General features: G+C 41.8%; 1 protein-coding gene across 1 annotated transcript; it reads right to left on the bottom strand.

Annotated features, from left to right (window-relative positions):
* Nucleotides 1–2,200: 2,200 nt before the first annotated feature.
* bean1 (brain expressed, associated with NEDD4, 1) lies at nt 2,201–21,689 on the bottom strand. Its single transcript, XM_028424019.1, has 4 exons — nt 21,569–21,689; nt 8,192–8,395; nt 7,734–7,875; nt 2,201–2,606 (listed from the first exon to the last, which is right to left on the bottom strand). The coding sequence occupies exons 1-4, from the start codon at nt 21,591–21,593 to the stop codon at nt 2,201–2,203; spliced, it is 777 nt and encodes a 258-aa protein (XP_028279820.1). The 5' UTR covers nt 21,594–21,689.
* Nucleotides 21,690–22,649: the final 960 nt, after the last annotated feature.

The raw sequence follows: 22,649 nt of genomic DNA, 5'->3' as shown, positions 1-22,649 counted from the left end.
AACTACATTTACACAAAGTAGACTTCTATTTTTAGACCTCTGTTTCACAGATTTCCTGGTTGAAACCTTAGGTGTATTTCTAATTTGAAATTTATTTTGAAATGAGTTTCCTGATGTGGTTTTTTTACTTCCTGCCTTTTGTATGCATTTTTCTCTCCAGTTTTCTACCCCCCCCCCCCCCAGGCTATTCTGCTCATCTTTTTGTTCACTTTAACTGGCTGTTGTTTGGTTGCTCTGTGAAATTAGTGCAACATGCACATGTTATTGATTTAGATTTCCTGAATCCTGCAGAAGAGAGGGAGGAAGATGGTGATATAGGGAAATAAAGTGTGGCAACACAGGGGCGATCCAGTAAACAGAAGAGCCAAATGGATGTTGATTTTCTTATGATTACTTATACACCAGCTTAAAACAGTCAGGAGCATTTCCTTCGATCTTATAATGAAATATGCTCACCGATACTTCACCAGCAGATGTGTAACGGCGCAGAGCACTGGATCAGCTGCATTGAATAAATTGTATTATGGCTACAAAGTTGGAGCTAACAGTCTGGGGGCTTATTAGGCACATATTTCAACACAAAACAACACAATGACCATTTACCAGATTAAAATCAAAACAAAAAACACAGGAGCTAGATTTTTTTTTTCTAAAATTACAGACAACACTCGCTTTGTTATTGAAGCTCAGCCTCAAATGACTTCCTGCTTCAGTAACAGGTGATAAATGTCTACAGGTCTTAGTGTCTCCAGGATAGCTGAGGTTTTTCCTCTGAGCGTGACAGAATGTGGTAATATTTAAAAAAACAAAAGTACAGAAAGCTTTGAGATGACACATCAGGCTGTCTGGGTGTACACCTGCATTAGATGTGAATGTGCATCTGCTGTATTGTTCAGTCTGCTGAACATGTATGCACCTAAATACAACAAACTGAGGCCATTTCGACTGGGAGCCATTTAACTTGCCATGCAACACATCATCATCATCATCATCACACATGAAACTATAAGTCAGTAGCTCCCAAAACAATATATGTATATATATATTTATATGAGTAAGAGTAGCACTTTGGCATCGGTTTTGGATGTGAATATTAGTCTGATAGACTTAAATGAAACAAAATATATATAGCATGAGGCACACAATGGCCACATTTTAGAGCTCAACTAAAAGTACTCGAATGCTAGCTTAGCACTGCCAGTTTATTTACACTAAAGCTTGCTGCTGAATGATTTCACCCAAATTTAAAATCAGATTCCTTTTCCACAAAAAAACATACTGTGTCTCAAGCCAAGCTAAAACATCCATGAGAGCAAAACAGGGGGAAAAGTAGAGAGAAGAGTGTGATGAAGTCTACAGTTTGAAGTGTTCCCTCTCTGTTGCATGAACCCATCCTCATCAGGAGGAAGGCTCCGAGCTACATGTTGCTGCTGGGGTCCAGTAACAGCATCAGATTTTACAACCAGAGCCCTTGATAAGTAGAGTTTGTACAAATTGCACTGTACTCTCTGGTTAGCGACAAATGCTTGCTGCTCATACTGTCCAGGTAGGCGTCCTGTCTTCCATGTAATCACCAGGGTATACACTACCACCACCACCACCACCACCACCACACTGGAGGCTCTAATGTTTACATGTTACAAGAGACAGGTGTTTTTACTAGGTCAGAGCTAAATATCTTCCATAGTCTTAACGGGTGAGTGATTATATCAAGAAAAATGTGATGGTGGCTTTTATACGATCACAAAAAAAACACATTACAGCCAGTCTTCCTTCTACACATTGTACAGATTCATCCTACTGGCATCTATAACATTATGAATTAATGATTTTTGATGCAGGAATTCTTCATAAACACAAGATTTAGTAGAATCAGTCCTTATTTCACAAAAGGGAAGTTTCTAGTCAGATGATGAAAAAAACTGAAGAGACAAAGGAGTCTTTGTTCCAAAGGTGCGTCGCTGTGAGAATGAACCTTTTCTCAGCGACATGCTTATTCCACAAATTTTATTTTGTCCACATAAATGAGTCCTGGCTGGGCTGCAGTCCACTGTGACATATCAGCAACTGTGTGGCAGATGTGTACGTCTCATTAGTGTCCATTGTTGTTGTCACAGCTGCTCCTAACAGCCACCCCCCATTGACATCGCACGTGTGATGTCAAGTGGGGACAGCTGACAGCACAGGTGAAAGAAACAAACTAACCGTCCTGCAAGATCTGGTTCGCCGGGAGTTGCTGGGTGTTGCTGTCCTCCCCCCTCTCAGATTGGTGTTTATAAAGGTCACATGGCATGAGAGGGAGGGGCTGTCCCTGCTGCTCAGCCAACACTGATTCATAAGGCGGCGCTGCCTCCAGGGGGAAGGAGATGGATGCGATGTGTTGATGCTCCTGCTGCTGCTGCAGTCCCAGTGGGTAGTGGGAGGGTGAGAACCAGGCGGCGCTGGCAGAGGTCTCTCCACAGTATGGAGAAGGATTCGGACTGGTGTAGCCAGGCTGATCCTCATGCTCCGCCCCTCCCTGACAGGGGTCCAAGAGGGAGTAAGGAGGTGGGTCATCTGTTGGTATGTAGATCTGAGTCGCACCAGGGCTGACACACTCATCGTAACTATAGAAACAAAGACAAGAATAAAATGGTCAGTAATGTGGAATGAAGTACAACCATTAATTGTGAACTTTTTTTTTAGGTCGGAGACTGCCAAAGACCCTGTTATGACATCATAACTGTCTCTAAAAACCTTTGACCTTTTTTGATTTTCTAATCATGAGGAGATGGGTAAAACCAAAAACATTCAGCTCCTGCATTGAGTTTGAGTTTGATCCAAGCGGCAACCTTCAGGGATCAGAATTGCAGAAGTGGCAAAATTTGTAGTTCACGCCGCAACCACTGGCGGCTGGTTCTAGAAGTGAGTCATTTCTCATAGACTTCACAGCAGAAATGAACATGTTGACAGCCTGGTACAAAAAAAACACTCTGGTCTCAAATGATAAGTTCTCTTCTAGTGTCAGTTGTACGGGGGGTGAATTTTTTTACAACTCACTCGTTTTAATTATATTCAGACTTAAAATTACGCATATTTATGGGTGTTGCCGCTTATGCGACAGACAGTTAACGTATCACAGCGCGAGTTTCCTGCTTCCACGATCGCCCGTCCCCGTAAACTCCGCTCGTCCTCCCCCTCTTTGTCCATATTTGCAGTTTTAGCGGGCGTGACGCTGCCAACATGGTGGCGGTCAGAGCGTCCTGCAGCCTCCCACCAATCCTCAAAACGGCTCTTCAGAAACAAACGGGTGACGTCACGGAGCTCTGTCCATAGGTTTTACTGTCAATGGTTTGATTTCAAAGTTACCAAGCACCTCACAACCTCTCTAAGTCTCAAATGTTAAGTCTCATTTTGTCTATTTTGGTGTGTTTTGACTGCATTTGAGCCAGGCTGACCTTGCAAGAAATAACACATCAAATTACAAATGATGCTTAGCATTAGCTCTGTTTGGCCGCTTGCCTGAAGTGAAGAGCAACCAGTTGTAATGTTGCTTTTGTCCACGAGTTGGCCAGACTGTTTACTAATGATGATGACCTAAAATTTACTGTAAACCAATGAAACTATAAAGCATTATTTGATCAAGGTGATTCTGAAACTTCAAGAATTGAGTCAAATCGTGTCCCATGTGGTTTCACTTTAGGATATTGTTTGGATGTAAAAGTCCCACAATGCACTATTCAACCCTGCAGATATCAGTGAGGGTTATGGCCTCCTCTTCACACACAGTTTTCTCCTGCTTGCTTTTCAGTCTCAGACCCCTTTTCCGGGTGAACTCCAAGGTTCAGAGTTCTACCAAACTCCTCCTTCAGACAGAAAACAGAGGGAGAGGAATGGAGCACATAAAATAAAACTAAAACAGAATTATCAAATAACAATGTGTGTGTGGGGAGCTAATGGTAGATGAGAATGGAGGCATAGGAAGCAATAAATCGGTGTAACCAAATCAGTGCAGTGGTTAACTATATCAGGCTGGTACCACGGTGCAGCAAGTGCATGTGTGTGTGTGTGTGTGTGAGACAGAGAGATAGAGACAGAGAGAGATAAGTAGATGTTCTTTCTGTTCCTGTGCACTTTCTTTGTCTCCTGTGCTTCTCTGTGGCTTCTGGTGTGACATTGTGTTAGAGTGAAGGCTATTTTAGCCATTGTGTGGCTTGGCCAGAAAGACCTAATGTCCACTGCAGTCACTGTGCATCACACACACACACACAGAAGCACCACACATGAAAATATTGCTGTGTTCAGTCACTGAAAGTCACTCTAAATGAGTGTGTGTAGCTACATATTTAATTGTGTTAGTTACACAAGTTAGTAACAAACATCACCTGGTTCAGAGAGCTGGCAGACACAGTGCAAACACACCTCTCTAACATGCTGATTATTTCCTCCTGATATTTGAAGAACTGACCTTTAACATCTATGCCAATGAGGCATGTTGAGGTGAAAATTGGAGATGGGGGGGGGTGGAACGTGTGTCTTTGTGTGTGTTGGGCACCATGAGGGTGTTTCAGAGGTGTTGTAACATACTGTAAATCCCAGTGTCTTTGGTCTCTCAGGAGTTTTATGCTGCTCTGCTCCCACTGTGGATTTCTGCTGTGTTTGTTTCTAAAAAAGAAAAGTGTGATTGTGTGTGTGTGTTAGCTAGGTGTGGCTGAGTGAAAATAATTTGTCTCCTCTGAGACACGAGCTGGAAGGATCTCAACTGCTCCTGTTTATCAGCCTGTTGTGTTTATGTCAGCTGCTTGTGTTTAAAACCTGTAACGGATGGAAGCAGTGGACATCCATTACCACTTCAGGAAATCTGGATCCTTTTTCATTTCAGCCCTGTCTTTACGCCGGCTGTTGAGATGTTACACCCACACTAATCCTTAACCCAGTTTATGATCCTTAATTCTAAAAAGAAACAAAAATGATGGCTTCAGTCTGCCTAAAGCCAAAGTTTACACACCCCTGATATGGTTAGTGAAAACTTCTCAGCTGCCGTCTTGTAACTAAACCTGAGTCGACATTTGTCACAATGCACACACAGGTCAGCAGAAAGGGAGGACCTCTGGCACGTATTCATGCAAAGGTTGTGACGCTCTCAGGAGCTGGAAACCAGACAAGCCCTGCTACAGCTTACAGCATATGGTCCCTGTGTGTGGATGTGAGTGTGTAATGCTGTCCCTTTACCACTGAGAGAGAGGAACTCGCATGTGGAGTGAAAGAACCATATAGATGCTGCACATATTAGATAAGAGCCAAAACTGATTTGATTCCTCAGCATAAAGCAGCTGAAGGATAAAGCCTACCTTGGCTACATTTTTTTGAAAATGAAATTTTACAGATCAGACTTTATCTGATCACATTATTGTACGTCTTCTGTAAAATATACTGTCAGTCTGCCCACTTTCATTTTCTTGCTTTCCATCTTTTTTTGTGTGTGGTTTATTTCATCCTGCAAGATGAAAAGTGACACTGTTTCCAAACTGCTTTAAGACATTACAACTTGAGTACATTCATCCAGTATTTTTTCAGGGACACTGGCTGCTGTGTGACACAGTATGACACAGACGCAAGTGAATCATTGTCAACACCTTTTGAGTTCCTCAACAGGGCAACAAGATGCATCACAAAATGAAACATGACGCATGCGTGGGTACCGGAAAAAGGCTGAAAACAGGCATCAACACAGGCTCAGGACAGACGATGGAATGTTGCTTACCGGCTCTGAAGCGCTGCAACACGTAACTAATAGACAAGCAACATGAAAATAAATACATAGCTGCCTTATTTTTGTTTATAACCTGTTGACTTTTGACCTATGACTATTAAGCCAGAACTAACCAAGTCTTTTTGTTGCATACATGTAAGACATACACATAAAGAGAGTCAAAAAATCAAATGAAATAGTGGGACAAAATGAAAGCAAACAGTTGGGTGAAAAGTCTGGGAATGAGTGATCCTTTACTGCTCTGACTTTATTTGTTTGAAAGATGACAATACTCAAGGAAAACTGACAATAAGGTCCTTAAAGACTTGTTCAATGCAGCATAGGGTACCCGTATGAGTGTCTATATGTGACATGAGAATGTGATGATTGTCAGCTGTTGTAAAAGCATTGGTTTGCCCCACTTGCTAATCTAAGTTATCATACAAATCAGAAAGCAATGAGTGTGTGTGTGTGTGTGTGTGTGTGTGTGTAAATCTTTACTGGCTTCTCCCTGAGAGGAAGCAGAAGCTTTCAGTCTCCACAGGTGAGCTGCTGATCCGTAAGTGTGTTTGACTGTGTGTGTGTTTTTGGTCTGTATTTTGAGTGTGTGTGTGTGTGTGTGTGTCGGAAGCTTCACATTCACAGTCTCAGTAGGTGAGCTGTTGATCTGAGTTTCCCTCAACCATCTGTGGCCTACACATTTACACACACACACATACATATATATATATATATATATATATATATATATATATATACTGCAGGATCATCACATGGCTCAAACTACATGATTGCTGATCGGGTAGTAAACATTATGGTAAACAAAATATGTGATTTAGATGTATGTATATACTTCTGTAGATTGTTCGTGCATGTGTGTGTGTGTGTGCTGGCTGCTGTCCCAGTGCCTAAGCCAAAAAGAGCGGCTCTCACACTGGCTGTCCAGAACACTCTGGTTCTTTGCCAGAGTGCTGACGTAGCTCGCTAGCTCCCCTTTCTCTTTCCCTTAGCTTTTCCTTGTTGTGATGTTGATTTACTGTTTCTACTCTCTGAGTTAAAGTGAGTACAGACTTTGAGCTAAACACCTAATTAGCAACGTGTTTGTCAAAAACATGCAAGCAGAAGTTGCAGCTGTGACTGCAGATGGGAACGTCTTCCTGGCCCACATTAGCACCAAACGAACACTAGTAAACCCTGCAGGTACCAGGTGTGTCCCGTCACTAATGATGTATTTTTCCGGTAAGACACTGCATTTGTCAGCAAGAGGACATGACAGGAGCTTCGGTTTAGTCCCTCGATCACAGACCCTTAGCCTCAGATCCAACATGATGAATGTTTGGCCAAGAACGATGCAACACTATTGAATCAGCACGATCCATATGGAGCATGACCAACAATGTGTTGAGTCCACTGAGACCTGAGTTGTGTTCTTACTAACTCTGTACACTTAAATTAAACAGACATAGCCTAAGATTGCATGCTTTGGGTGCAAGGAGGAAGATAAAGCACACGCATATTCTCTCTTATGCACACACCCACCGTAGGGGAGGGATTTCAATGAATTATTAAAGCTGCCAATTAGAACAGCTGACATTTAGATCAAAAACACCATGACATTGGCTTTTAGCTCTGCCACTCTCGCCCCCTCTTATTCTCACACACTTACACTGTGCACAAAGGGCACCCAAGGTAGCAGTGCTCCTTTAATAAATGAATTACCACAGAAGAAGGGTCAAACCAAGCGGACAGAGAACAGTAGGAAACACCGGATGAATGGTGAGATACAGTTTATGTTTGACATTTGCCATAATTGGCAAAAGGAGGAAGGTCTTCTTTCTTATTTTACCAACAGCAGGTAGCTTGTGGGATCTTAGTGACATAAGAAGTCAGAAAATTAGATGAGTACTAATGAAGCTAAAGACTGGACAAAATGTTGAATGTAGCAGCTTACGGTATCTTCATCTTCATCTTGTATGCAACCTCTGGATCCTCAACAACTTACCGTGGTGGTGAGTCGGGGTACAGGTTGCTGATCTGCGACAGAGTCTCTCTGTACGAGTCGAAGTCTAAACCAGGAGGAAAGTCCTCTATGCAACTGGACCTCAGTTCCCCTGCTGAACCTCCGATTGAAAACCCGTCTGGTCCTGAAGAGAGAGGAGACACACAGCTAGAAAAAAAAGTCTGCATCCTTCATGCACTTATATGTTCAAACTAGACATATTTGTATTCTCCTGGAAACAGGGAAAACCTACTAATAATGTTTGACAGCATGAAGGAGAGGGAGTACTGTAGCCCATACATCAAACACCTCTCAGTGTCTTTTGCCAGGTTTACCTGTTAGTCAATCACCCTAATGCAGATTTAATGATTCACTCTGTTGACTGTGAGTCAAATGCTTCATTATTTCTAGAACCAGATGTCAGTCAGGTCAGAGAATCAATAGTCCTGTCACGCACTGACCGTAGCTGGCTCGAAGGTGCGGGTTTCGAAGTCGGCTGTCTTTGCGCAGGCTGCCAACAATGATGGTGATGCAGGACAGAAAGAGGACCAGACCTATAACGATCCCCGCCACCACCAGCGGAGACACCAGGAGAGATGCCTCCCCTCCTGACTCCCTCTCACTCCGGCAGTCTGGGTACTCCCCATGGCTCTGGTTGGAGCTCACTGCAGGGCAAAGCAGAGACAGAGAAGGTCAAGGTGTGTTTGTGTGCTCTTGCTAGTTGCACATTTTGAATGTACTTGACAGATATAAGCTTTTCACACTTCTTCACGGATTCTGGCTTTAGACTGTGGGAACTGTTCATCTGTGCATCATTAAAAAACACTGTCCATCTGTCCATCAGGTTTCAGGCCTTACTATGACCACCAAAGGGTTGTGTTATGTAACTGCAGTCTTGCCCTGCACACATTGCACTGCCTCCTTATACTCTCTCTCTCTCCTCCTTCTCTTGCCTCCTCTTTTCAGCTCCATCTCCCTGAGGACTTATTCCATTTCAGTGTGTGACAGATAATTAGAGCTAGAGTCTACACACACACACTCACACACAGAGTCCTTCTCTCAGTCATCATCATCATTAGATTACAGAACGATCCTGTTCCTCTCCATTTCTGTTTAATGTCTAATCTGTCCACCCTCTGTCTGTCGGTCTGTCCTCCTTATGTGTCTCACTGCCTGTCACTTTCAATCTGTCTGCATTCACCACACAGGTGAAGGAGGAGGAAGAGGAGGATGCTCATGCTGCTATTGTCATTCTATGCATATTCTGCAGATCTCACTCAATATTTTGGCGGTAAGGCATTAGCATATGTATGATGTTTATAACCCTTGTTAATTTTAACTCAAACAATGCCATTTTCCTAATTATGAGTAAATAATAGGATCCAAAAAAAATGACACATTTGCAGTTTCTTGCATAATTGGCTTCACATAAAAGCTCTGATCTGTGAACAATGTTTTACATAAGTGCTTTTCTAAATTTATTTGAATGTCATTATCAAAAAATAAGTAAAATATGATCAACTAAGCAGTATAACATCCAAATAAAAAGACACTATTCCCATTGTTTCCCCTCTCTTTCCATCGCTGAAGGAGAAACAATCAAAACATAGCATTTTTATTGCGGTCTTTGTGCCTCTCCATCGTTCGTTCCTTGCCTCTTTTCTCACCTCGGAACGTCTGCGTCTGTAATTCTGTTGTCTTCACTAATTTGGTTTCACAGATTCCCGAGAAGAGGAAAATGTTCTCTCACCCCAAACGATTCCCAGCAGACCTCACTATTCTTGCACGCTTTCTTTGTCCTCTCCTACTCCTCTTCTCTCTCTCTCTCTCCTAACGTGATTTTCTCTTCATTTCGTTTCTCATCTCTTCCTCATAAACTCCATTTTTCTCTCATTTTCCCCAGAGAGAACTCATACAGAAATCTACAGATTGATATTTATATAATAATAATCATATAAATATGTGCAGGCGATTGATTAAATGTCATAGGTGTGTCTAAGGTACCACATATGTAGTTTAAACATTACAGCACGTGGGCAAGCTGGTTGTAGTGTGTAGCTCATCCCATCATGAATACATTCCTCATCTGTTTACTGTGATGATCACTTCTGCTTCCACTTAATCAATCAAAACTTTTAATGGCTGACAAACATTTTAAAAACTGTGCACACATGGGACATGAAACATGTTTGACAGCTGCTCCATCTGCCTTGCAATATGCCAATAATGCCAACTCTCTCTGTCATTCATGTCAATTAGAGCGATAAAAATGAAACTAAATCGGACTGAGATGTGATCAGACAGAAATGTTTGCGTTTCGCTCCTTCTTACTAAAACAGCATCGCAGTTTGGTTGAATGTTCTGGCAGGTGGACAAGAGGAGTATGAGTGGCGGTTGGAGTCAACCACACAATAATGAGGGAAGGGCAGCTTGCACTAAACGTGATGCTGTTATATTTTAAAAACCTGACAGGACTATAGCGGCATGAGAGGAGGGTGGGGGGCATGGAAAGGAGAGAGGAAGCTCCTATGCAGCATGTGATAGTGGTATATATACCCTTATCTAATTAAGTATATCTTTTAAATAAACAGGCAAACAGGTTAATGAGAAATCCATAAATCTTCACATCCAACATTGGAAATGTCGTAAATGTGCAGAAGTGCTTTGTCAGCAAGCATACTGTATGTGACAAAGATAAAGATGGACACTGAGCAGAAGTGACAAACTAAACACACATTAGGCGAATACATCGAACGTCTGGTTTAAAGAGGAATGTGGGGAGTTGAATGTTAATTTTATTGGCTCCTCCGCGCTGAACACACAGTGACCGCCAACACCACTTGGTGACTGTGGTGCGATGTGTGAGATGGTACACATATGTTCATTAATAATGAAACGGCAACAGTGGTAATTCACTTTGACAGCTTGTCACTAAAGTTTACTGTAGAACGTGCACCCGCCTCCCACACTCTATACTGCAGTGTTGTCCAAAAGCCTCTTCATAATCCAGAGGCTCACATATAGCAGAGCGTTTTACTGCATTTACTGCATGTGCACATGGTTCAGGTCAGCATTTGTGGGATAAAAACAAATGCAGAATGAAGACGACTGCTCATCTTTAAAATTTTTAAGGTTTTAGAGGACACTGCTAAACTTGCGTGTCAGTGACTCACAAGATTTCTGACCTCCCGCTAAAGAAATGTCTGTCAGTCTATCTCAGTACATGAGTTTAGGTCCTGAGGTGACAAAGTCTACACAATTTATTGGCTTGCCATTTTTTTTGTGTTAGCACCCAGCCTGAGCTCCAGCTCTGCGTAAACTGGCCCCTCCAGGACTGTTGCTGTCTCTCCCTTTCATGACCCATTAAGATAGTAGCATTTCGCTTTCATGCTTGGTTAGGTTTAGGTGCACAGTACTTGGTTAAGACTAGGTTTGGGTAAAAACACATTTTCGCACCAATTTTACAAGACATATTTGTTACAACCGCAAAAATCTCCACCATTTTCTTCTTATTTCTGCCCCGTTTCCATATGACCACAGGAGTCTTTTTAATACCTAGAGAATTTGATAACATTTTACATTCTTCTGGTGCAGGCAGGCTGATTTTTGGATGATGTGCAATATTTACTTTGCCACAACAGCGTTTAAAATTTTGATTTTAAGCCAAATGTGGAAATGTGGAGCTGAAATGATTCTGTTATTGTTTAAACATTACTTAATGAAATTGTATGTTTTTCAATGAGTTGATACAGGCAGTCTACAAATATTTGGTGATGCTTCTGGGCCCCTTCACAAAGGCAAAGTTAGACCTAGCCTCACATCTAAATGTATAATTAGCACAATTTCATCTGTAAGAAGCCTACCTTTATATCATATTATCCTGTGTAATTGTACATATTGGTGCCTTATTTTACTTTCCCTTGCTGCAATAATAATCTCTGATTCTTTTGCTGTGCAGCTGTGCATGTCATTTTTGAATGCAGCACATTTGAAAATAAGCCATTGAAGTAATTGTTTAGGGTCAAAGGTCAATATATATTTGACTATATATATCATGCTGACACTGAGGTCACTGGCAGTTATTTATTTTAAGGTGTCATAAGCTATAAAGATTAACAGCCTGCGATATTGACTGCTGCCGTGTACACTGCATCACTTTATACATTAGCTGCATACATTATACAGAAACGTCAAGCCAGCCCTCAGATTCAGTGTGACATCTTGTCATTATGTGTTACAACCACCTTCTCTTCAATGTGAAATATACCACAGCACTGACATCCACAGACATCGAGACGGAAAGAGTTCCTCCAGCAAGGATGTTTGTTTAGGAAGGCCGTTTTTTTAAAAAACAACAAAATGCCAGATGGACAAATAGAGCCATGGAGCTGACATATACAAATGTGGAGACATATTTTAGTTTCAAATGAAGGCTGCTGTTTAAAGAACTGGGACACATTGGATAAGAGAAGTAGATGTAACGACCTCATTGAATGATTCCTAGACAACACAAACGTTATACTCTTCACAGCAGTGACAATGCTGTAGTGACACAAAGGAACCAAACTGTCATTCATCTCCCCAATGATCATCACCATCGATCCACCTCCCTTCATTTATCTATTCTTCCATGTCTGAATATCCTCTAGGCTCCACAGTAACCCAACAAACCTATCAAAGACTATTTTTTATTTTGTTGACTGATAGCTTTGACGGCTACCCTGCCCACACACACACACACACACACATATATAACCTTTAGAAACAAAGGCAGAGAGGTTTTAGAATAAATATAACCTCTACCAAACATGATAAAAAGAAGCAACATACAGTGTTTAGCCCATTAGTGCATCCTTCCTTCTTATGTTGTAGCCGGCAATGTGTGTGTGTGTGTGTGTAGGCAGGGGAGCTGAGCGGAATCTGGTATTCACTGACCTTCAGTGATCTTTTTGTTGTTACTCTTGTTCACGATCTAAGCATGTGCTGCTTTTACTGTGCATGTTTTCTTATATGGTCCCAAGGAAGAAATATTGTTACTATGGAAACAACTCATGATAAGTAAAATCAGAAAAAAAACAAACTCCCTTTAACCATACTGTATCTCTTAAAGTGAGACCACTCCGGTCCTAATCAGCTAATGGACAACATTTATCACATTTGACACTGAAGGGTGATTAAGCTAGTTCCACATGAGAGTCAGTATCAATGCAGACCAGAATGCTCATTAGGATGCATTAGCATCATTGCTACTGTCTGACCACACAGCTGGAGTTTTAGCCAATTAGCCCAAGTGATATTGAAAACACATCAACTGCAGCATGCAGCTATTTTCCAAACTTCCAGTTGAATGATTAAACTGGTTTTTATAATAGTTGAAAAAAAAACAAGGAAAGTGGATATGACTAAAATATCAGCAATGAACTCCTTACAGCCAGCCCCTGCAGACTGAATTGTGCAAATCGAGCTTCTGAGTAGACTCTCTTCTCAGAAGCTCTCAGAAGACACCTGCAACCATGCCCCCTGGGCAGACATCGCAGGGCCTGGCCAACAGCGTGGAGGCTCTGGCATTGCTGGAGGGAGTTAAACCTCCCAGCTGGCCTGGGAGCAGCTGGGGATCTCTCCGAGGAGGAGCTGGTTGGTGGAGACACCTTGGCGTCTCTTCTCTAAGTGTTGCTAACACTTACCTCATAGACTAAGCATTTATTCCCCATCAACATCAGCACCACATGGCTATTATTATTACTATTCCTAGCTATTCTTGTGCCAAATAAATTGCTGCTTAATAGATAGTTTGTTTCCAACATCAAGCCAATGCTGAAATCAACACAGACATTTCTGAGGAGCAATGTTCCCTGTGCATTCAGGTATGACAAGGTGACACTACACATCTTAATGTTTTTCAAGACGTGATTAAGAGCAGTTCATATCCTTATATATTGTGTGTCCAGCTCTACAGAGGCTGCTGGGATCTTCACTCTCCTGAGTCACGACTGTAGTTCTACCCCGTTTTCCATCACAGACTGAAAACCACTCACACTGTGAGTGCACCTGACCCATGCTGGATTTCCATCAGCTAGCAGAGGCACTAATTAACCTCTCAGCTGGTGTTGTTATTGTTCTATTGCAAAATAATTGAATGTATTCAACATTAGCACAAAAGAAAAAAAAAACAGAGGTTTTATTTTAGAGTCACTCTTGTTTTTGCGCTGGGATTGTTGAATAAAAGCCTCTTCTAAATGTTTTAATGACATCTTAACAGGAACAAACCTTTAGTGTTGTCATTGTCATACTTCAGTCTGTTAGAATAAACTCACTGCATGTTTTATAGGGTGTGTGTGTTCAGCATCAGAGGCAGCAGGATGACTTCTGGACCTCTGGAGGACTGCTTTGCAAAGACATTGTTTTTCCTCCTTTCCTGACACGTGAGCCGTTTTAACTCTAAAAATATCCCTTTTCTCAGACAGTCAAGCTAAACATGACTGTTTCTCTTCACTATGCAGGAGAAGGAAAAGCTAAGTGTACCTGTAAGCATGGGGAGTACAGGAAGAGACCGATGTTGACCTCTGATCTCTGCAGGACTTTTTTAAACCAAACGATGTTATGACTGTGACAAGAAATGACAGATGTCATCTCCTCCCTTGTGCAGTGTGCTGGAAAAGCCTCGACCTTCCAACAGAAAGGTCAAAGGACAAGAGGAGGCACAAAGTGAACATCTCCCTTTCACATGCATCATCCTGTCTCGCTCTCACTCTTTCTGTCGCCCTGTCCTTCCTCTGTCTGACTCCAAACATTCCTCCTGGTGTATTGAACGAACAACATGATGGCTTTGGCAACAGAAGAGGGAGGACATCAGCTATTAAGCCATCATGTTGTATTATCACTGGAGCAGGGGAAGGAGGAAGAGGAGGGCCTGAAGTCATCTTTAAAGAAGACAAACTCCTCACCAAGTTCAATGGCTGAAATAGAGAGTAACCCCTTAAATCCCATGGCCTAACTTTCCGATCTGTTGTGCTCACACATCCAAAGGTGTCACTGTGTCCAAGACCAACGCAGTCCAACCACTGGAGGTGTACGTTATATGACAGCTATACTAACGACAGTAAAGATTCTTAGCAGTGGGGTCATCTTGTCCTCAAACCAGCCAACCTTTTGTTTCATCCTGCAGTGTCACAGTGACTGTGCTTTAAGGTTGATGGCTCTTCAAGATGACAGATGCAGAGGTATGAAGCCAGTGATGACGATGAGGAGGGTGAGACAGGCCATGCACTTTGCTGACTCACAAAGTCACAGAGAAAATGACAAAAACATAAAGGGGGGGGGGGGGGGGCAAACCAACTTCCTCTGTCTTGTTTGCCTGTGATGTTTGATTCTACACATCTGTCTATACATGCTGTTAAAGTAAAGAGTAAACAGTTTAACACTTAAAACTTTGGGATAGTGATACTTCTAAATCAAACCAAAATCTGTTCAAATATTAAACCCCTTGAATAAAGTCTTGTATCACCCATCATCCAATGAGCTGCTGGGATCTCCCCTCAAAGTATTGTGTGCTCCAGCTACATAATATCACAAATCATTCATTCTTAATGAAACACAGGCACTAAGTCACACAGGTTTGTATTAGATTGTGTATTTAGAAGAGGTAGTATGTGGGTCACAAAACATTACTGTGAGTGTGAATATGGGTCAGAATACATCATACATTCACTTAATGTCTCTCTCTCTCCCCCATGTGGCATAGATGGCAGAGAGACAGATTATAACACCCAATTGGCCCATATTCCTGCATTTCTCTTGTTTAATCATCCACTTGGTTTCTAATTCATTCATCTTCGAGCATCCTTTGCTGTTGTTGCTGTTGCTGTGGTGGTTGTTGTTGTTTTTCGTTGTTGCGATGTGTGGCTCATTTATCTCTGCAAACAACCTGCTGCCGTGCTAATCAGACCTAATTCTGATGACATTAACACTCATGAATTATGGGTGTAACGATTCAGGCTTTCAGCTCAGCGATGCCCAAGCAGTGCACAAATGTTATATCTGATTTATTTGTGTCAATGGACACTAGAATTATATCAATAAAATATGTCTAAAAATGTATATCTCTTAAAAAAAAGCAAATATAAATCACACAAACACAGTAAGACCCTCTGTTATGAGAACCAAAGTGAGAATAAATCCTGCCAATGACCATGACTGCACTATATCCTTCTGTGATTGGTCAATCACCTCTGTAAATCCAGCTTTGATGAATCAATAGGAACGAGCAGAATGCGTTATGATTGGTCAGTGACGGTAATAAAGCCAATAGGGAATTCAGATTGAACCTCAAATCCAGCTATGATTGGTGAATCAAGGCAGCAGAAAATAGCCAGTTTGATCCATCAACACACACACACAGAGAGGGTTGTGTATTCCCATACATGTACACGCTTGACCATTTCCACTGAGGCCATCTGGTGAAGTTCAGCACGTTTGTCACCAGAGAGAGTGTGTGATGTGAGTGTGTGTATGTCCCAGATGTAATTGGGGATAATGTGACTAATTTCCTGTTACCATCTCACCCTGCACAAAACACACCCTGCAAGTCACAACACAACAGCTCCCGTCCACCTTGAACATGCAGTGAACAGGCAGAAGAATTTATTATTATTATTATTATTATTTATTTATTTATCTATCTATCTATTCCAACTTTTAATATGATTGTGTAAACTTTGTTGAAGCCGCATTAGCGCTGTAACAGCTCATCAGTTGAACTGGTTATATCCTCTGTCCGTGTGTCTTAGCATGATTGACAGGTGTCTCATCTTGTCACACTCAGCTGTACGGTGAAAGTTGTGCTTCTTTGCCCTATTTCCTGTCCTCCCCAGGCTCCGCAGCGCTTCACTGACAAGATGACAAATGCTGTTCATCCAAAGTCAAGCATTACTTTCAAAAGACATTTGCTCTTAGAAAATCGACAGTGCAGAAGTTTTTGTTGTGTAGGAGACAAGTCGAAAAGTTCAACACACCCTCAAACACAGCCAATCATGCCAGAAATGATACATCCAACATCCATATGTTGATTTAAAGACTCATTGAATGACACTCCTCTCGTCTCTGCAACAAGCTTCTCTGCCATTTTCCTAGCTTTTACGTGCATTTAGTTACACAACCACATGACCTCTTTCAAGCTACAAACCTAGCGGTTGTTTCAGTCGTCATCTGTTTCTCTAGTGAAGATTGTGCGTCACTGTACAAACTTTTCTGTTTTTACAAACCTCCTGACATTTGTCTGATGATTTCCCTGTTATACAATGAATCTCTTTAACAACATTATCATCTTCATGGCCTGACTGGGCACATAAAAGCTGTGAAATTGCTCTGACATTTCAAAAAAACAATGAAGAAGAGGCAGAGGTGTCCACTGAGAGGTTGACAGGCAGCCACATGCCCGGCTAGGCGAAACAGCACACATCACTGCTTGGTGAAAATTTGTCTTGGAGCAGCTTTGAAATGTTTTTCTTTACAGCTTCACCCTATATCATAAAGTGTATTTCAAATTAGCAGCATCTTCGTCTTTAAACCTATAAGACAATCTGCAGTGAGAGCGCTTCTATCTGTTTTTGTGTCAGGTCGCTGAAGCATGATTGCACCTGGACCGGCAGGCCCTGGTGACACAGCAGCAACTGGAACAGTCACATAAATAAAAGCCAAAGTAGTCATAAAAATCATATCACAGAAACCCATTTCAAAACGGATGGCTCCCTTTTGAATTAGAAAACTGATCTCTTTCTCTCCCTGTCCATCCTCTGCCTCTTTGTCTTTTGGTGTGTGAATCCCTGTGTGGTTCTTTGCCCTTTTAGGTTTCTCTCTTCCTCCCTCAGAAGTGCTGTGTAGGGGATAATGATGGGTGAGGGGGGATTAAAAGAAAGTGGTGGAAATGATGAAACAGATGAGGAGAGGAAAAGACGAGGGACGACTTTTAATCATGTTAAAACCAGCCCTTACACACACCCCACTGTGTCGCCTTTTCCCCTTTCTGGACACAGATACTCACATGCACCGACGCTGGTGTGAAATGATTAGAAGTGCAGTATTGTAAACTGTCTGATAGCCGGCAGCAATGGGTTCACATATCAGTAGCATCTTTTGTTTGTTGAACACTTCAACAAATTGTATACAGACTTGACAGCTGCTTTCCATTTTTACATTTCTTTATGATTTATGGATACAGCATTTTCTTAACTGGGTCACAATGGTTTGTCATTTCTCAGGAAAAGATATGTCTGCATATCACGACTAAGTGATAAACAAATGCGCTATTTTCTTAAGGTTTCTGTTAATTAATGACCATGAATTGACCTTAAGGTAAGGGAAAGTCACAAACACACACAAAGCAGCAGTATTGTCTTTAAGTACTTAAATACAATACACATCCATTTTTCCGTCCATCCATCTACAGTGATATTGAACAGCCGAGCCAATACGTTTTTCAAATGACAAAGCTAATGAACTGAGAAGGAGGATGCAGAGAGTGTACTGAAGTCAGAGGGAGTCAGCGTTAGTCAATATTGGCACCAAAGACATTAGCAAAGACATTTACCCTTCACTTCTCCTTCTCCTTCCTCCCCTCCCGTCACACTCTCCTTTTCTTATTCTTTTAGCCGTTCCAAGCCACCTCCCTCAATTTCTCTCTCACTCTTGTCCTTTACCCCACTTCCCTTTCGAGAATGACAGTGTTTTCCCTGCTGACGCTTACATCTCGTGGTTCCTTTTTTATTTCACCCATGCTTCATCACCTCCAGGTAAATAGGTAGGTAGATAGATGGATAGATGTTTTGTTGCATCTCTTTTTCATACACACAAACTTGACCACCTGTGGCGTGTATTAATTGTCTTTGGACCCTGATCGGAGGTTAGTGAGGTGGAACGGTCTTGGTATTTGCTGACCTGCCGGGCCGTGAAATCTGCCTGCATATGCGCACGCCTCATATCCATTTAAATAGATTTAAATAAATGACCTTACACTGTGACTAGATTGGATGAGAGCACAGACAGACAGAGGGATGGATGGACGGATGCATGGATGGACAAAGTGGAATGGGTGGATGGGATAGGAGGTAAAATGCTGTTAAATGCAGTTTTTCTCCCCATTTCCATAAATCATGGGAATGCCATGATTGATGGCTCGACAGCGGGAAGGCAGGGCATTGTGCGGCGTTGATAGATAGATAGATGATGTGTGCAGCGAGGGGGAACAGAAGGAGATTCCATTTCAGATGTGCCCTCATCTGACGCACGCGCATGCCAACGCTCTAATATGTAGATTGTGTTTAGCCTTTATCATTTGCAGTGATGTGAGAGGTGAGGCAGACACACGCACACAGATGCAGCATGCACTTATTATACGATAACAATTTACTTGTTTAGATCGGACTAATTACATATAAGCCAGAGGTCTCTTTCTTCAATGTGACTCCGTCTCCTTTGCCAGAAATAAAAAAGAACACAGATGTAGATGTTTTTAGTGGCAGTTGGCGACTGCGTGCCCTTCTCTTGGACACAGCAGTAACCCTCGGGCACAAACAGCTGCCATGTGCTGCCATGTGGTACAAGTCAACCTCCTTTTGCACACAGTAAAAGCAACAAAATATAGTGACCCTGAGATCTCAAGAAAAAATACATAAATTGAAAATAAACACATCTCGAAACGTGTTGAAAACTGTGAAAACAACACAGCGATTCACAGCAAAGATCTGAGTCGTGCAAGCGATGTGTTTACAAAAATCCAATTTTTCGCTTATCTTTGAGAACCAGTCTTCACACTGTAGCTTTGTTTGGATTTTTCTAATATTTACAAAACTATGATCACCAATCATCCATTGGACTATAGAATTATATTATATATTACCACCACTAAAAGCTGCAAGGAAACCACCTAATGTGATGACTACTTAGAAGTACAGTAAAGAATGAGGAATGGAGTGACATTTAGCCAAAACTGGGGTTCATGTCTCCTAAACACTAGAACAAAATTATTAGACGAAATGCTCTCATCTCTAACAAGCTTCTCTGCCATTTTCTTGTTGATCAGATGGTCACATCCAGAACAAGATAACACATCTGTCCGTGTGGCTTACATAATCTGGCAAAGAGCCTGATATGTATGTGTAGAGAGGACACTAAAAGTCCACAGAAGTAGTAGATAGTGGTTGTAACTTTGCACCGAGTGGTTACTTTTGCTTATAGGTCAGCACAGGATATTGCATCTGGTAAACTCAGCTTGCAGTGACCTGTCACAGGTGTGTGATATATCGTATATTTGTTGGTACATGGTCCTGCTCAGGAATCAGTCCTTTTTGTACAGAACTACAGAGCTCTGTGTAAAATGTCAACCTGTACAGTGGACCACATGAAGAAATACCTTGGCATATCTATAGAGCCGCCTTCCCCAAAGCTTTTTATCTGTCTCCTCACTCTGTTCTTTTATTCATCATTCTATTTCTTTTCCTAGGAGGGAAGCTCTGTTGGTGGAGGTCTAAATGCCCTGAAGGGGATGGAGAGATTTCAGGTGTCAAGGGAGAGAGAGGAAGAGTCAGAGAGGGATGTGAATTATAGATCAGAGAGGGTAAAAAAAAGAGGGAGGAAGAGTCAGGAGGAGAGAACGGTGGGACATTGACAGTGGGGGAACGAGAGAGCGAGGTGAATAGAAAGATATAAAGGAACTATCAAAATGGCAGGGAACCCTGAAAGTGAGGAAGCCACAGCAATTCATGTATGTGAGGAAAAAGTCAGGAAGAAGGATGGATCGTTTTTCTTAGAGGGCAAGCATGACAGGAAAACACACATCTGTCCATCTATCCAGCTGTCCATCTGTTTATCCATCTATCCATCTGTTCCTCCCTCCTTCAGTCCTTGTCCTGCCTCCAGTGTGGTCAGGAGTTGTTGCATAAGACAGCGATTCATCTTTTATTGAAATGGGATGCGGCTATAAATATGTCCACCTTGTTCTCTGGGGTTTAAAAGCTCAACCGGTAGTCCAGCTAAAAATAAATCCAAAAGGATACCCACGACAACAAAAACAAGCCGGATTATACTGAACAAGCACTCAGCAGTTGCTCTCTTTTTTGGCTCATGACACATCGCCTCACTACAAGTTAGGGTCAAGTGAAACATCAGCAGGTTTTATCTGTCTTGCCCTAATATTTTAGCATGTTACATGTTTTATTGTCATGGCCACAAAATGTTTATATAATAATCCTGATATGATAATCCTCAGAACAGCAGTACTCCCAGGCAGGTTGGATATATGATAATTGACAAAATATGAGGAATAAAAAAGCATCAACCGAAAAAAACAAACAAATCTGGAAAAAATCATCAGCACTCTTCATTGCATTATGTTACCTGTAGTCACATGACAAAAATTAAATAATTAATTTTTGGGGGGCTGAACTGCAGGTGTCCTATAGGTTGTGTGCAAACCAGTTTGAAATGGTAAATGACAGTGAATAAAAATATGACAAGAGCAAAATAAATACCTTTCTACAAAGAAAAGTTTGGTACAAAAATGTGCAGTATATAGCTTTATAGAACATATAAGATGTACATTCTTGTACATGATAAAGTCCAGCTCTGCTTATAACCACAAAATCTTGCCAAACTTCTGGTAAAAAAATGTCCTTTTACTAGTGGTTAAACTTTATAAAAGCAATTTTTGGTTAGAAAACACAGGTTAAGCCTTTTGTCAGTATCATTACAACTAAGGGATTTCTCAATCAAACAACACTTCACACCATGACACTAATTAAAAATCAGAAAGTACATTTCAAAGACACAAGAGTGGTGTTCCTTACCTGAGCAGATCAATTTCATCAGCATGAACCCCTGTTCACAGTGTTTCCTATTGGCACATCTCAACAGGCAGGAAGCCAACTTCAACTGGTCTCCACCACACAGTGCTGCTATATATGAAACTACAAAGACAGCGAGAGGGAGAGAGAAAGAGAGAGAGATCAGCACGTTAGTGAGAAGAAAATGTGAGGTGCAGGCCGAAGGAGAGCGGGGAAAGAAAATAAGCGGCAGGCAGGCAGGTAGAAGGCGAACCAGAGAAATAAATGAAAGAAAGTGAGAAGCTGTGCTGTTTCACAGAGAGAGAGAGAGAGAGAGAGAGAGAGGGGCAGAGGGAGGGAGTGGAGACTGATGTACGAGTCACAACCTCCAAGCCCGGCTGTTTATAAAGCCCCAGGCAATGTGTGTGTATGTGTGCGTGCAGGTGTGTATGTGTGTGTGTGAGGCAGTCAAGTGGGTGCCCAACACCAACCTGTGAGGCTGTGTTTGTGCGTGCGTTTGGTTCAGGTATTGATTGGAACATTTCGACCCCGTGGCCATGTTCCGGAAAGAGCTATGAATGAACACACACACAGGCACACACTTAAAATACGTACACACACTCCCATGTTTTTACGATTATGATAGGGTTTAACTGATGATGATGATGATGATGATAATTAATAACTGTCACAAAAACTATAAAGACTGTAGAGCTGTTTGGCCTTAGTTGGTTTCTAACTTCCTCCATCTTTTATTACACCATGTGCTCCCAGCTAACATTGCTGACATATTTAAAGCTACAGTACAGAGCATTTGTCTCCCCCTTCTGGCAGTGAGGTTAACTGCGCTCATGCTATGAAAGTAGGATGTAGGCCAACAGATGAACTCAGCTCTTGGTGGGTAACCTAGGGTTGGTGCTTATTATTTGACGATGATGTACACTAGCCTGCTAACATAAGTTAGCAGTGGTGAAACTTCTCCTTGTTATAAGGGACTAAAGAGGACATGTGACTTGTGTACTTCACTCTTTTCCTGGCATTTCTTTTACTCAGTTTCACCATACTCCATGTTGCTCTAGTGTACTCGGACCTTTCTTAAGGGGCT

The sequence above is a fragment of the Parambassis ranga genome, chromosome 15, assembly GCF_900634625.1.
Source record: "Parambassis ranga chromosome 15, fParRan2.1, whole genome shotgun sequence".
Lineage (NCBI taxonomy): Eukaryota > Metazoa > Chordata > Actinopteri > Ambassidae > Parambassis > Parambassis ranga.
This window is presented reverse-complemented; position numbering and strand designations above follow the sequence as displayed.

What these genes read in the sequence shown, in the direction of transcription:
- bean1 (XM_028424019.1), bottom strand. Translation starts at nt 21,593, where the DNA reads ATGCTGATGAAATTGATCTGCTCAG. An exon ending in GATGAAATTGATCTGCTCAG is followed by an intron (nt 8,396 to 21,568) that starts GTAAGGAACACC and finishes TTTGCCCTGCAG; the next exon opens with TGAGCTCCAACCAGAGCCAT. An exon ending in GCACCTTCGAGCCAGCTACG is followed by an intron (nt 7,876 to 8,191) that starts GTCAGTGCGTGA and finishes CTCTCTCTTCAG; the next exon opens with GACCAGACGGGTTTTCAATC.